Source organism: Epinephelus fuscoguttatus, linkage group LG18 (genome assembly GCF_011397635.1).
Source record: "Epinephelus fuscoguttatus linkage group LG18, E.fuscoguttatus.final_Chr_v1".
NCBI classification, from domain to species: Eukaryota; Metazoa; Chordata; class Actinopteri; order Perciformes; family Serranidae; genus Epinephelus; species Epinephelus fuscoguttatus.
This window is the reverse complement of record NC_064769.1, coordinates 9,369,178-9,389,611: the sequence shown is the minus strand read 5'-3', so window position 1 is coordinate 9,389,611 and position 20,434 is coordinate 9,369,178. Positions and strand designations below refer to the sequence as shown.

General features: G+C 41.1%; 1 protein-coding gene across 3 annotated transcripts; it reads left to right on the top strand.

The window, feature by feature from the left end:
- The first annotated feature begins 1,448 nt into the window (after positions 1 to 1,448).
- On the top strand, positions 1,449 to 19,766 carry zgc:162472 (uncharacterized protein LOC553495 homolog). 3 transcript variants are annotated; one of them, XM_049604235.1, is made up of 29 exons: positions 1,449 to 1,560; positions 3,393 to 3,595; positions 3,674 to 4,322; positions 4,448 to 4,551; positions 4,704 to 4,769; positions 5,163 to 5,330; positions 5,597 to 5,730; positions 5,843 to 5,937; positions 6,060 to 6,114; positions 6,233 to 6,367; positions 6,528 to 6,764; positions 8,797 to 8,860; positions 8,948 to 9,149; positions 9,236 to 9,333; positions 9,462 to 9,846; positions 10,044 to 10,178; positions 10,686 to 10,722; positions 10,826 to 10,939; positions 11,036 to 15,014; positions 15,106 to 15,260; positions 15,407 to 15,642; positions 17,000 to 17,063; positions 17,162 to 17,315; positions 17,416 to 17,551; positions 17,638 to 17,671; positions 17,766 to 17,867; positions 17,953 to 18,247; positions 18,360 to 18,657; positions 18,753 to 19,766. In XM_049604235.1, the coding sequence occupies exons 2-29, from the start codon at positions 3,399 to 3,401 to the stop codon at positions 18,858 to 18,860; spliced, it is 8,436 nt and encodes a 2,811-aa protein (XP_049460192.1). In that variant the 5' UTR covers positions 1,449 to 1,560; positions 3,393 to 3,398; the 3' UTR covers positions 18,861 to 19,766. The 3 variants fall into 3 exon arrangements, with proteins under 3 accessions (XP_049460192.1, XP_049460191.1, XP_049460193.1); XM_049604234.1 differs by having other exon boundaries at positions 11,030 to 15,014; XM_049604236.1 differs by lacking the exon at positions 10,044 to 10,178 and having other exon boundaries at positions 11,030 to 15,014.
- Positions 19,767 to 20,434: the final 668 nt, after the last annotated feature.

Genomic DNA, 20,434 nt, shown 5'->3' with positions numbered 1-20,434 from the left:
ATGACTTAAGTTCCTTCCATATCATCAAACAGTACATGAAAAAAAGATTCTTAGTTGTCACAGAATGGAGTGTATAAATAAAAAACATTCAAAGAACAAGAACAAATTCAGAACTTTAGGCTGGGGAAACATGGTCTCATATAGGCTACAAGTCATGCAGTCTAAATTGTACTTAAGTATAAGTATTAAAATTTTATCAGCAAAATAAACTATAGTTTCAAAGTAAAAGCACTCATTAAAGAATGGCTCCTTGCAGTATATATTACTGCATGAATTAATACAAGTAAATTGACATGCAAGCTCGAATCACTTTTGTAATCTGTTGAGGTGGATCTGATTTTAAGAACTTAAAGGTCCAGTGTGTAGATGTAGGGGCATCTATTGGCAGAAATGGTAGAAAATATTGATGACTGTGTTTTCATTCGTTTATAATCACCTAAAAAAAGAGCACTGTTGTGTTTTTGTTACCTTAAAAGAGCAGTTCCTCTCCCATGGACTCTGCCATGTTGTTTCTACAGTAGCTCAGCTTTGTTCACTTTTTGGCCTGTTTTGTGTCTGCCACTGTAGTCCTCCAGCATGCTTGGCACGCAGGATGCTATCAGCTCTGCAACCTCGGCGATTGATGCCACTAAATCCTGCATAGTAGACCTTTAAACTCATCATCTATTTTGAATGAACAATTTTAATCCACAAAGCAACTATCTATCAAATGGAATTTATAGAGTAAATAGAACAATATCTACATTAAATCAAAATTTCAGGTATTTAATAGCAGCCTACTTGAGTAATTTGCACTCACTTAAATTGCACCACTGGTCATTTTATACAATCCCACACAAAATACACAGGAGAAGATGTTTAAAAACAGAAATTAAAGTCCTTGCATTGATACATACATGGAAAAAATCAGGTCTTACTAGCTTTAATAAACAAAATAATAATTATTAGATGTGTCAACAGTTGTGCAAAGTAAGTAAACCTGTTTACTCAAGTACTGTACTGACATAGCCTACAATATTGAGGATTGTGTAGGTATTTTAATACTTGAGTACTTACATTTTTTAATCCCCTTTAAACTCTTACTCCACTACAGTGATATCTGACTTTAGTGTATGTTCTTTGACAAAGAATATTTTAACAGCAACAAAGCCTATATCAAGTAATCACAATTAGTTCCGCCTTGACCAACTACAACATCAAAATCCTGGTTATATGTAGATTTATGACTAGTTCAGCATTTTACTGTTTTAATGCGTTTCCTTATAGATACGCATTTACTTTGATTGAGTGTTTTTAGTTTGGTGTATGGTTCATTTCACAAGAATAATCATCGAAAGCTCACGTTCCTTGAGGAAGGTGCTTACCTATAGACTGCCTGATCTTGCCTCATCCGCCTCTTTGCAGCGACGTGACTACATTTCCCACAACCCCTTTCACTTACGAAAATATCGCGTCATGTAAAACATGGCGGATTAGTGTGTGCATGGGTTTTGCTATTTGCCACCCGTCGTCGATAAATGAACGCTTATTTCTCCCAGAAAACGACATATTCTTGAACAGGTACGTTGTTACAAGATAAATAACATCTGTGGACGTAATTTAAAAAAATGTGACTGTCTCAGCTTCTTAAAATAAGCAACAGGATGGTACATGTCACACACACATACTAAAAGTGTTTTCATACTAGTTTTAACCCAGCTTTATCCACTTTTCGAACTGTTTTGTCCATCATTGACACGTTTGGTGACATCTAGAATTCATTATTTAGGTGTGTTAATGTGTGTTTGGTTATTAAACCTCTGGCGGTATTTCTTAACGGTCAGACTTAACGGCTTCTCCCCTGTCAACATTACCAGTTCTGTCAGCTGAACGTGTTTAGCTGAGCTTTGCAAAACAGCAAACTGCATTGAAAAAAAGCAATATTTACTAGTGCTACAGCAGTAAGTAATGTTTCACTGCACTGCTAAGGTGAAGAACTATGTTGCTAACGATACATTTTAACAGTATCAACAGTACTCTTACTGAAACAGAGTCTGCGGCTGTCAGTTCCTGGAGATCACACAAATGGCAGCCCAAAAATGTGCACATTCATGCAGAAGTCAATACTTCAAATGATAAATGTACATCTAGATGATATAACCAATAAATCATACATTCATACAAAGCAAAATAATGATTGTAACCGTACTTATGGACATCGGTTAACGTTTTGTATTATGTTTTCACTATAAAGTGTGCTTTTCACCAAACCATATATATTTCACAGTAATCCCCTCAAAGTAAATAATCTAAAATACAGTAAACTACAGCTATAGTCATCTGTCAGAAAGGTTGAACCTGGCTCCACTGTGATGCCTGAAAGCACAACATTAAACCGTTATTTTCACTATTGTAGCAGACACTCAATACATTGCAACATTTCAACACAGTAATAAAAGGAAAGTAACTGCATTTCCTGTTTGTCTTTTCTCCACTACTGCCATACATTTCAAATGTGTGGTTGGTAAGCAATGTTGCATTGATTCAGTAACTTGAAAGCTGAGTAAAGAGCAGTGATACTTGTGCTGACATGAGGTGTCTGTAGTCTGAAAACTGAGCATATGATTGAGTTTCTGCACTTTGTCTGTCAAATGCATCATTTTAGATTTGAAGGGAAGAATTTACTGAGTTAGTTTGGCACTTTGCATTCAAGAAAAATACTGAGATGAAGTGCAGTCCTAATTGCTGTCAAACTAAATTCCGGGAGAGGATTTGTGTGTTTTTTGTTCTGCATCCTTTCCAGTTCATGAGTTTCTGCAAGTATCTGACCTGAGGAAAAGTGACTCATTAATTGATGCACTTAAATCTGTCCATGTATCAGTTGTTTTACACAAAGCACATAGGCCATACCTCTGCTTTTCCACAGTAGCTCTGGTTCCTGGAGTAATTTTCTCAAAGATATAGGATCTTTATAAAAAAAACAATGCAGAGAGTCATTCAAAAGTAATCTCTTTTAATTATCCAGTAGGAGTGTGTGTTTATCTGCAGAGACGTTGCCCTCTGCCTTTATTTTCTTCTTATTTTGATGTGGTTAGGACATTCCCAGATACAGTGCGCAGGTGAGATTGGGACTTTATATAAAAGTGGCAGCTGAGTGCCAGACTGTAAGAAGCTCGCATCCAAGAGGAATTTACGAAAATCGCTGACACAGTGTCGAAAAAAACACCAGTATAGCAAAAGAGAGTGAATCTGAGGTTGCCTACACTTTCACTTATGCTGGTGATACTACTTACAGATAGTAACAACAGTAACAACTGACAATTCCTGCATAATATACCTTCAAGTTATATTTCACTTTCAGCTGGTTTTGCTGTTTGAATACTGATGCAGCTTTGACTCCCTGTGTTTTTCAGGTAAAAATGTTTCGTCGGTCAAGATTTAGTATTCGGCCCAATGTCGGTACGGCGGGGAGAACAGCAGCAACACCTCAGGAAGCCCCTTCAGCAAATCAGGAGGCCAGTGAGAACCCCAAAGATGTCAGTGAGAGCAGCACTGCTACTGCTGTGGCTGATAACAAGTCTGTTGTGACCCCGTCAGAAAAACCTACAGCCTCAGGGTAAGTGACAAGCATTAAATGGCGTATTTACTACTTTTGTTATGTATGACAAAAATACTAATTCTTACTACTGTTTAGGGATGGTAATGACCAGAATGGAGAAGGTACCAGCTCTTCAGCAGCACTCCAGAGAAGGAAGCGGTTTTCCATCAAGCCTAAAGTGGCACCAGGTCGCCCCTCCACCCTTGCGCGGGCACAAAAATCCCCTGTCAAGGCAGTGTCTGAAACTTCTACTGAAGTCCCTGTCTCAGACCTCGACAAGTCAACTACGTCCAGCCAAACTGGGCCTACAGCTGCCCCTCAAAGACTCCAGTCCCCAAGGCGACGGAGGCCTTCAGAAGAGAGCAAACAGCCCAAAATACAACCTAAACCTACCCTCATCCCTTCTGACAGTTCAGAACCCTCAGCTCCTCCTACAGCTGAGGACTCTCCAGAACAACCCCATCTGCCGACAGACAGTGGCAAAGAATTAGAAAGCACACCAGGCAGTCAAGTTAAAGAAGTTCTTTCCAAAATACCAGATAAAGTGCCCCCCTCTCTACCAGACAAAGAAGCTATCGAGATATCAGAAAAAGCCAAGACTTTGGTGTCATCTAAGTGTGGGCTTTCAGTGTCAGCACCAGCGTTCTCCTTGAGTAGACTCCTGAATGACCCGTCAGACTTACAGAGGCTTGCAAAGGCCCAAAAGCTCCGAGAGTTGCTCAAACAGGAGATGAACAAAGAAAAGGTAAGATGGGATTATCCAGCAGGCATACTTCTCCTCATTCTCTTAATTTTTTTACATTTAGTTTCATTAATAAGATATATACTGTTAGATATTACATGAAAAGAGTGTGTCAATTGATGTTGCAGAAAATGAAGAAAGCCAAGGCACGTACAAAGGAATATACCATAGATCCCGCCAAAATGACCATGAGGGACCTTATCCGCTATCTGCCGCTGTCTAACCCCATGACGTAAGTGTCTCATCTGCAACTTGGTCAAGCTTGTGTAACAGTTGAACCTCCATAGATAAGGTTTTCTATTGTTTATTCTGGCTCTTATTTGACTTGAAGGTTTTTTTGTGGTTCTTTGTCTTATGTAGCAATAATTTGCATTTGTTTTACAGATCTAATTTAGAAGAGTCAGCTCAAGAGAATGAGACTGTGGTCCCACCTTCTCCTGCAAGAGAGGAGTAAGTTCAGACCATCATCTCTTGAAAATCTTTTGTTTTCATTCTGATTTCCTGATCTGTATCTATATTTGAGTATTAAAAGGGATTTGATTTCTTTATGTTAAGTTTCCTGATTATTTGAATTTATCTTGCAGAGACCAATTAAATACAGCATGATTTTGATAAAAAGATAAATTGAGAAGTAATTGGAACTAAAATATAAATTGAAATTAAAGTACCATTAAAAAAACTTAAATCATAAATTAAATGTTTCTGCAACATCTCTATCATTAGCCAGGTTAATATGTGGACATTGTAAGGCTGTAGTTTGTATCATGAGACATACAGGTTGCTTGGATACCAACCCTCCTCCCCCTGCCTGATGTTTGCGATGTTGCGATGTTTGCGATGCAGGTCACCAGAGAGAGCGCAGCAACCTGAGGTCCCCCCTAAAATAGCGAGCCCAAGGGAGGAGGAAGAGGCGGAGCCAGAGGCAGAGGCAGAGGAAGAGGAGGATGATGGCATCATGGTTCCTCAGGTTAAAGTAGCAGAGGATGGCTCATTGATCATTGATGAAGAGAGGTCAGTGGACTTCTAGAGGCTGTGAAATGTATTCTTTCATGTTTATCTACTTCCCTTCCCTTTGTTATTGTAGATACAATGTTGTACCACTTGAATTATTTATTACTATCATTATTTACTTGATATAAACTGTATAACAATGTCTGCAAATGTATCTACAACACCCTCCAGAGATGTGTTTTTTTCCTGTTGATATAAAAATTGTGATATTGAAGATGCTGGAACCAAATGCAGTGCTAATTATATTCTCTCAACTTGTGTCTCAGTTTGACAGTGGAGGTCCAGCGAGCCAAAGGGCCAAATCCAGCACAAGATCGTGACCCTATCTTTGAGCGGGGCTCCACTACGACCTACTCAAGCTTCAGAAAAGGGACCTATTCGAAGCCCTGGTCCAGTGAAGGTTGAACTAATATAGATACCTGAATTGTAACATCTTTTTTGCACACGTTTGCTCTAATGCCTTGTTCATATTTGTTTTTAATGTCATGATTGTTTTGCTATTTTGTCATCAGAGACAGACATGTTCTTCCTGGCAATTAGCATGGTGGGAACAGACTTTTCCATGATTTGCCAGCTGTTTCCTCACAGAGCACGATCAGAAATAAAGGTTAGTAATAAATACAGATATGCGAACATATATTTGTAGTGCATGAAATGAAGGAGCAAGACATTGCTTCATTAAATAAACAATAAAATGTTTGTGTTGATTACATTTTTTAAAACTTTCAGAACAAATTCAAAAAAGAAGAGCGAGAGAACGCCTGGAGAATTGACAAAGCTTTCAGTGAGTATTCAGTAGCACAATATATTCAGCTGGATGAATACAGTATTAAAAGATTAATGTTCCTTGTGCAATTCCTGCATATAATCTAATGTGACATTTACTGCTGATTGTTTTGTAGGAGAGAGGCGCAAACTGGACATAGAGTATTTTTCTAAGCTGCTGGAAAAGATTCTGGAAGTTCAGAAAAACAGGAAGAAACTCAAGTCTCTTGCTGGGAAGAAGTCCCCCAAGAAGCCCAAGAGAAAGGCAAAGGGTAATTTTATCCCTTCATGCTTTTTTTATCATGTGTAATACACCGGGAGTTGTGCATTATTGCTACATAACTTTATTAATCTGGGGTACACATTGAACAACTGTTCTCCCTGAGCTTGTCTCAATTCAGCAATCCTTGTGTGTTCTAATTCTCTCTCAAGACAAAAAAGCTGCAAGGAAGCTGAGTGTTGTGGAGGAGGAAGATGAGGAAGAGCAGAATGAAATTCCTGACTTGGAGGAGGAGGAGGGAGAGAAAGAGAATGAGGACCTCTGTAATGAGGGAGGAACCACTGTTGCTAAGCCTAAGAAGAAACGCAAAAGAAAGAGCAAGCAGGATGACACGACAGAGGAACCAAATGACAAGAAAAACAAAACGGGTCAAAAGAGCAATGAACAAGGTAAAGGAACATTCTGTTCTTTCATAAAAATGGTCTTGATTGTTATAAAAATTGGTAGATGTAAAAAAAAAAAAAAATATATATATATACGTATATATATATATATATATATATACATATATATATATATATATATATATATATATACACATATATATATATATATACAGTACAGGCCAAAAGTTTGGACACACCTTCTCATTCAATGCTTTTTCTATTTTCATGACTATTTACATTGTAGATTCTCACTGAAGGCATCAAAACTATGAATGAACACATGTGGAGTTATGTACTTAACAAAAAAGGTGAAATAACTGAAAACATGTTTTATATTCTAGTTTCTTCAAAATAGCCACCCTTTGCTCTGATTACTGCTTTGCACACTCTTGGCATTCTCTCCATGAGCTTCAAGAGGTAGTCACCTGAAATGGTTTCCACTTCACAGGTGTGCCTTATCAGGGTTAATTAGTGGAATTTCTTGCTTTATCAATGGGGTTGGGACCATCAGTTGTGTTGTGCAGAAGTCAGGTTAATACACAGCCGACAGCCTTATTGGACAACTGTTAAAATTCATATTATGGCAAGAACCAATCAGCTAAGTAAAGAAAAACGAGTGGCCATCATTACTTTAAGAAATGAAGGTCAGTCAGTCCGGAAAATTGCAAAAACTTTAAATGTGTCCCCAAGTGGAGTCGCAAAAACCATCAAGCGCTACAACGAAACTGGCACACATGAGGACCGACCCAGGAAAGGAAGACCAAGAGTCACCTCTGCTTCTGAGGATAAGTTCATCCGAGTCACCAGCCTCAGAAATCTCAAGTTAACAGCAGCTCAGATCAGAGACCAGATGAATGCCACACAGAGTTCTAGCAGCAGACCCATCTCTGGAACAACTGTTAAGAGGAGACTGCGCGAATCAGGCCTTCATGGTCAAATAGCTGCTAGGAAACCACTGCTAAGGAGAGGCAAACAGAAGAGATTTGTTTGGGCCAAGAAACACAAGGAATGGACATTAGACCAGTGGAAATCTGTGCTTTGGTCTGATGAGTCCAAATTTGAGATCTTTGGTTCCAACCGCCGTGTCTTTGTGAGACGCAGAAAAGGTGAACGGATGGATTCCACATGCCTGGTTCCCACTGTGAAGCATGGAGGAGGAGGTGTGATGGTGTGGGGGTGTTTTGCTGGTGACACTGTTGGGGATTTATTCAAAATTGAAGGCACACTGAACCAGCATGGCTACCACAGCATCCTGCAGCGACATGCCATCCCATCCGGTTTGCGCTTAGTTGGACGATCATTTATTTTTCAACAGGACAATGACCCCAAACACACCTCCAGGCTGTGTAAGGGCTATTTGACCAAGAAGGAGAGTGATGGAGTGCTGCGGCAGATGACCTGGCCTCCACAGTCACCGGACCTGAACCCAATCGAGATGGCTTGGGGTGAGCTGGACCGCAGAGTGAAGGCAAAGGGGCCAACAAGTGCTAAACACCTCTGGGAACTCCTTCAAGACTGTTGGAAAACCATTTCAGGTGACTACCTCTTGAAGCTCATGGAGAGAATGCCAAGAGTGTGCAAAGCAGTAATCAGAGCAAAGGGTGGCTATTTTGAAGAAACTAGAATATAAAACATGTTTTCAGTTATTTCACCTTTTTTTGTTAAGTACATAACTCCACATGGGTTCATTCATAGTTTTGATGCCTTCAGTGAGAATCTACAATGTAAATAGTCATGAAAATAAAGAAAATGCATTGAATGAGAAGGTGTGTCCAAACTTTTGGCCTGTACTGTATATATATAGCCATACATGCATAAACATTGCAATGTAGAATGTAGATCCACGGGAGCTACAATTTTGTTTTGTCTAACTGGTGTAACAAGATTTCTAGAATATGAATGAAATATTTAAAATTCTAAATTTGGTCAAGATGACTTCCTCTTTTTTTCCTTAAAGTTATCTGAGTTTCTCCACAAGTGCTTGGTCCTTGTTGATTGCCTGCACTTAAATGTTGTTTTGCTTTTGCATGCTCAGATGAGGCCTACATACCCGAAGACACTGAGGCAGCACTTCCTGAGGACCGTCCAAATTCAGACATGTAATGAAACTTTAAAAGTATGTTTTTAAATAGAGACTTACCATCATCAGTTGGTATTGCAGTACTCTGTTTTGTCCCAATATTCAGGGCTGAAAAGACTGAGAATGTGAATGCAGCCAAGAACACCACAATCAAGCCAGCTAAACTCTCACGAGGCCGAGCACCAACACCATTACTGCCCCTTGGCCGGAAGTGGGGTAAAAAGCCTCCACCACCCTCCACAAAGGCCAATGATAGTGCACCAGATAAAGGGGATGAGAGTGTGATTGATGGAGCCTCTGAGGAGCAGGTTATTATTTTTAGTTTCAGTTTTGAATCATCGGATATTTTAACACATTGTTACTATGACTTACTTAAAGATATGCTAACTTTTAGGTAAATAAAGATGCATCACCCAATAAGAGGAAGTCCGCCAATGATGACATTTCCTCTGAAGAAGAGGATGCAACCGTTCAACCTCCGAGACCCACCAGGTACATTACTTCATGTTTTCATGACTCCCATATTTACATTGTATCCAGAAACATTCCTATTCCCAAAGAAAGTACTTAGGATATAATAGGATAGGAGCAGATCATCAGTGTGTGATTGTGTTTAATAGGTATGGGAGAGTGCCCAAACCAACCAAGCCCTTGAATTACCCAGCCAAAGAAGCTGCACACTCCTCTGAAACCATTCCCGCCTCGCCAGCGGGGTCCACTGCCTCTGCTGCCAGGCCTAAACCCAAAGGCACAGCCAAGAGGGGAAGATCATCAAAGCCACAATCAGCCCAAGAGTCCAAAAGACCCAAACTGGTCACCCTCAGGGCTTCTCAGTCAGAATACAGTGATGACGAGGATGAAATGCAGCGAGAAGAAGAGGAGGTGGAGGAAGAGGAGCAGCCTGCATGCAGCTACAGTAAGGACAGCACTGCCCCTGTGTTTGTGCCAGCCAGCCTGCGCTCCCCACATCCTGTGATTTCAGAAGTGGAAGAGACAATGGAGGAGGTAAGAGAAACTGTTTTCTGTTATGCCTTGCACAGATGCAACACCATCCATTTTTTATTTGGTTATTTTTTACATAATTCTTATAACAAGCATTTTTGTGTGTGTGTGTTTTGTTTTTTGTATTAGTTATTTTTTGTGCATGGTTTTCCATTTCATAATTCAAACCCTCCACTCTGACTCCCCCATCAAACATGTAGCTTGATATCTTGGCCAATATGCCTGATGTGTTGGGCATCTCCCAAGATGCACTGTGCCCTGATGCCTCTTGCGAGCAGGCACAAAATGAGACAGGCACAGTTGAACCGTGTGAACATCAGCTGGACCTGCTTGTTGTAAGTGTCCCATGCCTAAAATACATTGCCAGTAATTTTAAATATTTATCCCCAGTTACACTTTTCATTTTAATATAATTTCTATGATTGAATTTTAAAGATCTGATGTAACCATCTGCAGAATGTTATCTAAAAATTGGCCAACGTTGATAAGATACAGCTTTATTTTCTTCCTCCCTCTTTCCAGTTGTAGTGCGTGTATTTGGTTTGCAGTTTGATCCCAAATTTCCAGCCAAGTTTAGTTTTTGCACACTTTAAATTAGGAAAAAGCAAGATAAGTGAGTTTAAACAATGTTGCATGCAGTCTTTATGCTTTAGCTGGATGAACTTAAAGCAACTTTTTTGTGTCCAGATGCAATCACCTTAAAGATGAAAAATGAAAATGTCAAAGAAGTGTAACTGGGACCACCATAATACACGTCCATACCCATCACATCCTTTCAAAAGTAGTCTGGCTTGTATTGGAAACTTTTGTTGTGACTCACTATGTATTTGTTTCCCTTGCAGGATGTAATAGACTTTCTTTCTTCAGAACACACAGAAGGTATGTTGAAGAAGTACTCTAGGCTCTCCCAGTAGAAAACATGTATCTATATGGTGTATATATTTAGATGGTTTTAAATTTTTTGGTGGTCTTTTTGTTTTAGTATCTGAGGACGCTAGCTACAACGAGGCTGCTCAAACCCTGTTGACCATCGGGAATCTGACACACCTGTCTCAGTCAGCTGTGAATCAAATCACCATACAAGATCACATAACCGGTTAGAGAGAAAACTTTCCTTACATTGAAATTGGCTTGCATTCCTTTTTGATTAAATTACAGTAAATTTAAAATGTGCTATTTTGTTCAGTTGCAGGGACAACATCAGAAAGTGTGAATGAAACCAGCCAACACCAAGAAGAAGAGATTGGGTCAGTGCCTGCTGCACAAGAGGAAAAAAGCGCCATACCTGTTATGTCAGAAATGTTTGGTCATGGAGTCACTGAAACATCAGAAAATGTTACCACTGTGGAGCTACAAAACAGTGCAGCAGACAACGATGATGTTCCCAATATTAAATTCAGTGATCAGAGTGCTGGTTCTGATATGGACCCTTCACATCAATTGCACTCAAGTCCAGAGGGCCCAAAAAACAAATCTCCACAGACAAGGAAAGGATGCTTACCTAAGGTGAAACCAAAACCCAACCTAGGCCAGGCTTCAAGGACTGGTCAGTCAAAATCCATTCCAGAGACATCAACAGTACAGACAGCTGAAGAGAGCTGCACAGTTGCTCCTGATCATTCTCAAGCCTCTGAGACACTATCACCTACAGAGGAAGCCCCTAAGACAGCAGAGTGTAGTCAAGAATTGTTAAAAGATACTTCTTGTATTGAAGCTAAACTTACAGGAGAGCCATTTGGCATTCAGCCGAGGTCTGGTGATCACGTAAAATCAGGTGCAGCAACATCTGATCAGAGTACCTCAGGGAATCAGAACCTCTCTGAAGCCCAGTTTGAACCCAGCAGGGAACAGGCCACCACAGACACAAGGCCAACATCTGAGTCCACAGATGAAAAAGTGATGTCTCATTTTGGGACAACTGAGAATAGTTGTAAAAATGCGCTGACATCTGACTCAGCAGCCACAGAATCACAAGTTGGCCAAGGTTTAAACAGAGACTCAGTTCCTGCACAAGAGAGCAGCGACCATTCTGCACCATGTGTTACACCTGTAGAAGAATTACCAGTCAGTCAGAAAGAAGAAAGTAAAGTTGCATCTGCTTGCCAAACCAGGAGGAGTCGATTCCAGAAAGTCAGACCCAACCTAGCACAGACATCAAGGACTGTACGTTCCAAACCTGAAACCACAAAAGCTACTATGGAGAAAGATTCCAACCAAACTCCAAAACCCAAATTCAATGAAAAAACAATAGTAGAGGTTGAAGCAGAACCAACTTGTACCACTTCTCCTGAAAACCCAAGTCAAAGTCACGATCCTGCTTCAGATTTGACACCATCATTAGAGTTAGGGTGTACTCTTCCATCTACAGACAAACTGTCTACAACTGAGGACAAAAAGACAAATGTTGGAGTTGTGTGTCAGGTAGAATCAGATGATGCAACATCTGATCAGAGTACCTCAGGGAATCAGAACCTCTCTGAAGCCCAGTTTGAACCCAGCAGGGAACAGGCCACCACAGACACAAGGCCAACATCTGAGTCCACAGATGAAAAAGTGATGTCTCATTTTGGGACAACTGAGAATAGTTGTAAAAATGCGCTGACATCTGACTCAGCAGCCACAGAATCACAAGTTGGCCAAGGTTTAAACAGAGACTCAGTTCCTGCACAAGAGAGCAGCGACCATTCTGCACCATGTGTTACACCTGTAGAAGAATTACCAGTCAGTCAGAAAGAAGAAAGTAAAGTTGCATCTACTTGCCAAACCAGGAGGAGTCGATTCCAGAAAGTCAGACCCAACCTAGCACAGACATCAAGGACTGTACGTTCCAAACCTGAAACCACAAAAGCTACTATGGAGAAAGATTCCAACCAAACTCCAAAACCCAAAGTCCATGAAAAAACAATTGTAGAGGTTGAAGCAGAACCAACTTGCACCACTTCTCCTGAAAACCCAAGTCAAAGTCACGATCCTGCTTCAGATTTGACACCATCATTGGATTTAGGGTGTACTCTTCCACCCACAGAGGAGATGTCTTCAATTGAGGACAAAAAGACAAATGTTGGAGTCGCTGGTCGGGTAGGACCAGTTACAGCAACATCAGATCAAAGCTTCCCAGAAAACCAGAACTTAATTGAATCCCAGTTTGAACCCAGTAGAGGACAGGCCACCACAGACACAAGGCCAACATCTGAGTCCACAGATGAAAAACTGATGTCTCATTTTGGGACAAATGAGAATAGTTTTATTGATCCACTGACATCTGAGTCAGCAGTCATGGAATCACAAGTTGGCCAAGGGTCAAAGAGAGACTCTGCCCCTAACCAGGAGAGCAGTGCCCATCCTGCTCCATGTGTTACATCAGTAGAAGAATTACCTGTTGGTCAGAAAGAAGAGAGTAAAGTTGCATCTGCTTGCCAAACCAGGAGGAGTCGATTCCAGAAAGTCAAACCCAACCTAGCGCAGACATCAAGGACTGTACGTTCCAAACCTGAAACCACAAAAGTTACTTTGGAGAAAGATTCCAACCAAACTCCAAAACCCAAAGTCCATGAAAAAACAATTGTAGAGGTTGAAGCAGAACCAACTTGCACCACTTCTCCTGAAAACCCAAGTCAAAGTCATGATCCTGCTTCAGATTTGACACCATCATTGGATGTAGGGTGTACTCTTCCACCCACAGAGGAGATGTCTTCAATTGAGGACAAAAAGACAAATGTTGAAGTCGTTGGTCAGGTAGCATCAGATGGTGCAACATCAGCTCAGAGTACCTCAGAAAACTGTTTCTCCTCTGAAGCCCAATTAGAATCCAGTAGTAAACAGGCCACCACAGAGACAAGGACAATATCTGAGTCCACACATGAAAAACAGATGTCTCATGTTGGGATAACTGAGAGTATTTGTAATGATCCACTGACGCCCGACTCAGCACTCTCAGAATCACAAGTTGGCCAAGCATCAGACACAGCCCCTATTCAAGGGAGCAGTGGCCATCCTGCTCTATGTGCAACACCTGCACCAGCGTTACCTGTCAGTCAGAAAGAAAAGAGTGAAGTCGAATCTACTTGCCAGAGTAGGAGAGGTAGATTACAAAAAGTCAAACCCAAACCCAACTTACCACAAAGAACTGTGCGCTCTAAACCTCAAACCACAAAAGATCCTGCTTCACCTATGCAGTTTGCAGAGAAACCCTGCAGTCCAACTTCAGGGCCTGAGTCCACAGCCAACACAACAGCACAGGTAGAAGCAAAGCCAACTTGCAGCACCATCCTTCCTGAAGCACCAAGCCGAATTAAAAATACTGACACTGCTTCAGTGTCACTACCATCATTGGAAGTATGCTCAACTCATAAAACCACAGATGAATTATTTTCAACTGAGGAGCAAAAGACAGATGTTGTGTGTAGACTAGAGCCAGAGAGCTCAGAACAAAATGTTTCTCAAAGAAGGCAACGCTTTCCCAAGATCAAACCCAAACCCAATTTAGGATCATCCCTGCGAACTACACACACAAAACTGCAGTCAAATGATATCATTAAACCCTCAGAACAGTGCCATACAGGTACCTCTTTAACCTCAGAACAACAGCCTCTGGAAAATAACAATGCACAAACAGAAGTGGAACCGACAACAGACAGCGAGCACCTAACAAGCACACATTGCACCTTACATTCAGAACTGAGCTCAACAATGTTAGCACCTGCAGAGTCAGGGAAGTCGCTTGACAGCAAAAATGATAAAGATACATCCTCTGACATCATAACAGCATCTTGGGTTGCTGAAAATCAGTCTGTGCTGACAGACTCAGTTCTTGAAAATGAGAGCACCGAAAAACCCACAGTTGAAGAGGAATCCACAATGGACAAAATGTCAAATTATGACAAGGTGGAGGCCGGACCTGCTTCACAATGGGACTGCCAACAGGACACGTCTATTAGAGCTACAGAGACAAATACCCAACCAACAGATAATCCAACTGCAGTTTCAGACATCCAGTGTTCAGAAGGTGGTTCAGCAGAGTCAAAAATTGAATCTGCACTCCCTACTAATACACAGTACACAACGGATCCAAAAGAAGGCGCTCAGCTACCACAGTCAGAGAATGATTCTGAGGCACAAAGTCAAGATTCAGTCCAACAGTGTTCTGAAACTAATCAAACAGCAGCACAAAGGTAAGATATGAATATTCCTGATTGTTTTCTCAGAAAGATGTATGGAATTATTAGTTTTTTTCTTCTAACAGAGTTTGTTTTCCACTTAAAGCACTGATAACAGACAGTCAGAGCCAGTGGACTGTCCTTCAAGAAAACCTGCGCTGACTCGTAGAGGCCGGCTTATTAAACCCAAACCCAGCCTTGGCCGCAGCAGTCGACCTCGACAACCCCAGCAAGTTCAGCATACAAAACAAGCAGAAGCAGGTTTGACACCTTATAACATGAAAATTTCCTGACTTTAAAGAACGCTGACCAGATATCCAAGACTACTACTATCTATGGCCCAGCAGTACCTTTTTTGATCATTAATGGTTCTTTTTTTTCCTCCACATGCTTTGGTACTCAATCAGAAGGTATGGATGCTTCAGTTTACAAACCTGTGTCTGAACACCAACCTGAAATCCTGGAACCAGCAGAGGGAGCTATTGAACAATGTAGTGACCCAAATTCCCCTCCAAATGATTCTGGATCCTCACCAGGCTGCTTGACACAAGTTATGGAACAGTTGAATCAACATGACTCCACTCCAGATGTTGCTGGATCCTCTCTTGGTTGTGTGAAACAAGTACCTGACAGTTTTTCTCAGGTAAGATATATGTGCAGGAGGAGGCACACTTGTGAGCATTACATATATGATTGCAGTTATTTTGTTCTGAAATTTTAGTTGAAATTGTAAATAGTTGGCCTTGGCCAGATATGTAATAACATGCTAATACCTTGGAACAATATAATATATTTGCTATGTGTCACCAAACCACTAATTTTGAATTATGTAGCAGTGATTCCCAACCAGGTGGTACTTCTGCAGTTGCTAGTGGATATGTGAGAACACTGTAGAGTAGCAAAAAAGGACTGCAGTATAGTACCAACACAACCTTTGACCATGCGTAGGTCATGGTCTTGGTCAAGAATCTCTTTACTACATTTAAAGGAACAGTTCACCCCAAAACCAAAACCACATAGTTTCCCTTCTGCCTTTAGTACTATTTAGTTTCGGGATGAGTTGCTGAGTGTTGAAGATATTGGCCGTAGAGATTTCTGCCTTCTTTCCAATAAAATGGAACTAGATGGCACTCAGCTTGTGGTGCTCAAAGTGCTAAAAAACATTTGAAAAACTCTATAGTAATGTCTCTTTCCAGAAGTCATGACCCAGTTACTCAAGGTAATCCACTGATGTTGTCCTATGCATTTCATTCATTCATTCATTCATTCATTCATCTTCTAACCGCTTCATCCTCTTGAGGGTCGCAGGCGGGCTGGAGCCTATCCCAGCTGACATTGGGCGAGAGGCAGGGCACACCCTGGATAGGTCGCCAGACTATCACAGGGCTGACACATAGAGACAAACAACCATTCACGCTCACATTCACACCTACGGACAATTTAGAGTTATCAATTAACCTAGTCCCCAATCTGCATGTCTTTGGACTGTGGGAGGAAGCCGGAGTGCCCGGAGAGAACCCACGCTGACACGGGGAGAACATACAAACTCCGCACACCCGGGATCGAACCGGCAACCCTCTTGCTGTGAGGCGACAGTGCTAACCACCACACCACTGTGCCGCCCTCTATGCATTTCATGTACAAACTATTTCCTTTCTGCTGAACTACAGCCGCCAACCATATCACTGCACAGAAAGAAGCATGCATCTGCTGCTAGCTCACGTAGCTACACTTAGCTAGTTAATGTTACAGTACATCCGAGGAGGAGACGATTATTTTTTATATCTCATGCTGTCACAAGCACAAGCCCTCTCTAGTTCCATCATACTGGAGAGAAGGCAGACATCTCTAGGCCAAGATTTCCAATGCTTGGCAACTCACATCAAAACAATCTAGACTGATAAATAAACACTACAGGTAAGAGGTTTGATTTAGGGATGAACTGTCCCTTTAAGGATTATGCCTAAAATGTGTCTCTCTGACTTTCTTAACAATCCCAGGATGCATCAACATCAAGTACAGGAGGCACCCAGAGTCATCCAAATCTCACAATATTTCCAGACAGTGAGTCAGTTTTCGGTTGATGTTGTCCTGTGAATTATATTATACAGTAGAGTATACAGCATGTTTTTGTCTGAAACTTTTCTCACTCTCACTCTCAGTGCTGCCGCAGCAGGAGCCTTCAGATCCAGATGAACCGTTCTTCATCCTCTCGCTGACTGAGATCCCAGTCTGCTCAGCAGGAGAGGTGTTGGGCAGTGTGCCCGAGCCCCTCCCTTATCTTCCTGTAACAGAAGCATCAGTAGAGCAACAGAGGTCAGTGCTTGCCTTTTATCAGATGGTCACCCTGTTCATGCAGGCGTGGATCTGGTTTTGTTTGGTGTCTGATTCTACAACTCTCCTCAACCCTTATCAGCAATCCTGGAGAAAGTTTGGCAGCAGCAGGGGGCGAGCTTCTCTCTAATGTTGCTGTGCCTGTGTCCATGGCGGAGAGCGGGGAGACAGGCCTCATCAATGTCATAGATATTGGGCCTGACCCAACTGCATATATAGTAAGTGAAGTTACAAGAAACCACATGTAGCCAGTGTGCTAAAATGTCTTTATTTGTGACACATTTTTATTTTTCACTCACACCAGGGTTCAATCATGGAGCATCCAGTGGATCCACACGGTAGAGCGATGGCATTATTCTGCTACTCATTTAAACTAATGATTAATGTTGTATTACTGATAGTAAATGTGTATTGTTTGTGTTTATGGGACAGAGAGTACAACAGTCCATCCATCTAAATTACCAGAGACCATAGAGAATAATGAGACTGAAATCGCCCCTACAAAGCAGAGACTAATGAGCATTAGAGGAAGAGGTAGGCAGTACATGAATACTTTCTCATCACATGCACTCTCAGCAAATTGGACACATTTTTTTCATCATGTACCTGTTCCTCTCAGGACCAGCCAAACTGCAGGTAGAGCCCAATACTACAAAGAGGAAAGAAGCCAGCAAAGCCCTCGCTGCCAAGGAAGCAGAGCCAATCCCCATCCAAACAAACACCACCCTGCACTCAGAGCTTCCCGGGCCCTCTGTGCAGCCAAAAGCCTTTGATGACATTGTCACTGAGCAACAGAAAGGAAGTGGTGATCATGTACATGCTGAAAAGGAGACTCTGACAGGTGGGGAGGACCCCGAGAATAGCAGCTCAGGAGCACTAATTAAACGGACAAGGGGGACGACTGGTCGGAATAGGTGAGGAAAAATGGTCCTTTGTTGAAATGTGAATAAATCTCCCCGTTTTCATGTTGGTGTCTATCAATTGTAACAAAATGTTAATTGATTTTTATTGTTCAATACCGCACAGAAAACCTAAAGAGACAAACGACACTGCCCCAAGTGATTCTCCACCTGGCAAAGCAGCCTCCAAGGGTGCTAAGGTCAAAACTCAGCGTGCAGCAAGAAAACGATCTACCCCAGCATCTGTAGCCTCAACATCATATGATGTCGCTCCCACACCCAGACCAACACAGCCGACAGAGGAAACCCACTCAACATCCTCTACCGCATCACCAACACACACACAGGTGCACCTTGAACAGACTTCTGAGCACAGCCGACTATGCTCAGACACAGCTCCTATTACTCCTCTGTGTCCAGCTGAGGTAAGGAGGGTACAATGACAGAGGTGGATGGAGAGGCATCCTGATTTGGTGGGATGAGTTGATTACAGCTGATCCTTTTTTCTCCCTTGTTGTAGGTTTCAGCTTCTCAGCAAAGTTTGGAGAGCAGCTCTATAGAGGAGGAGCCCACCAGTGTGTCTCAGTACTTCTTAAGTGACATTTTTACAGAAGTGGAAGACGGATGAAAGCTGTAGGAAGATGGAGTGAGAGGAGAATCCTGCAGGTGGCTTTGACTTTTTAATTTTTTGTTGTGTTAAGTTATGTCTGTAAAGATTAATTTATGACTGAAAGACTGTTTTTGTTTTTGCTGTCCGTTGTCATGAAGTGAAGCTAAATTTACTTTACTTTCACAAGCACTTTGAATATGTACAGTTGTTTGTATTTACTGAAATGCCTTTTTAAAAGCCTCTAGTTCAAATAAATAATAAATTGTACACATTAACCAAAACACTGGTAAATCACTAATCTGAATCGGAGGTGGCAGCATTCCCTTAAATATTCATGAAGCCTCAGATTTCCCAATGTGGTGAACCACCTGTGAAAATGTAAATATTGTACAATAGGAAATGAGCTTTTGACATTTTTCTTTTCTGTATGTGCTCCATTTCTAATACAGGCCATTACATTGGTCTCAGGACATAAAGACATAACCCAGACACCATGTATAGCTGTATGTTTAAATGTATTACCTTTTTTAATGCCTCTTCTGTGTATTTTTGTGCTAATTTATAATCATCCGTTCTAATTTTGGTGTATCAGACAAAGGATGTTCTAATATTGCCTTTTCTTTTAGAAAACCGACAGACAGAATTTCACTTCATAAAACTGCATCATTGTCCCAACTTCACCCCATACAGAGCAGAGGTACTCAGACCTTATTTAAGGGAAATGTTCTGCCAGCTAGCTTTCATTAAGACATTTTGTGAAACTGTATATAGTGTCAATTAGAGGTCCTTGCACAGATTTGCAGCATTCATGTTATGTTTGATACTTGAAACAAAAACATGAAATCTTCCTTAAGCATTTCATGAAGTCATTAATAGTCAAACATGGCATTCTGTAAGATCTGAATAAAATGGAGTCTTTCACCACCACAGTCTGATTGAGTCTTTCATACAGATTTCAGGCAGATTTAAATGAGCTCTATAAACTCCAACTTTTGTATGTTTCCGTAGAGTTAAAAGCAAATCATTTTTATTACAATTAACTAGTTATAACTTAATGTTTGATTGGATGGAATTTTGATTACAAGGGTGGGGTGACACAATACAGGCACATACCATCAAAATGATGCTTTTCATAAATTTGATATGTCCTCTTTATGAAATGGATGGTCTTAATAAAATCATTTTATACAGCAAAAAATGATGAAATTGGTCTGTCCCAACAGTGTTAAAGATTTTCCTTTGACAAGGCTTAACAAAACACATGATTCACATTCAAAATACATATAAAACAACTTAATAAAAAAAGGACTGTATAAACAGCAGCTGATAAAAGTTGGTTTAAGTGCAGTGTCTATTTTAGATTGTTCAGGGTGGTTATTGCAGAGGGAATGAAGGATTTCTTGTATATGGGCCAGTGAGACTTTGTAGCATCGGCCTGATGGCAGTAACTGGAAGGAGTGGTAGAGGGGGTGAGAAGGGTCCTCAGTGATCAGGGTGGCTTTGCTGACCACTGAGCGGTTATACAGTTCAGATAGAGTGTTGAAGGTGAGAGTGGATTCGATGAGTGAAAAATGTCCTTGCTGACATGAAAA

What these genes read in the sequence shown, in the direction of transcription:
- zgc:162472 (XM_049604234.1), top strand. Translation starts at nt 3,399, where the DNA reads ATGTTTCGTCGGTCAAGATTTAGTATTCGGCCCAATGTCGGTACGGCG. An exon ending in GAGCACGATCAGAAATAAAG is followed by an intron (nt 5,938 to 6,059) that starts GTTAGTAATAAA and finishes TAAAACTTTCAG; the next exon opens with AACAAATTCAAAAAAGAAGA. An exon ending in GAGAATTGACAAAGCTTTCA is followed by an intron (nt 6,115 to 6,232) that starts GTGAGTATTCAG and finishes ATTGTTTTGTAG; the next exon opens with GAGAGAGGCGCAAACTGGAC.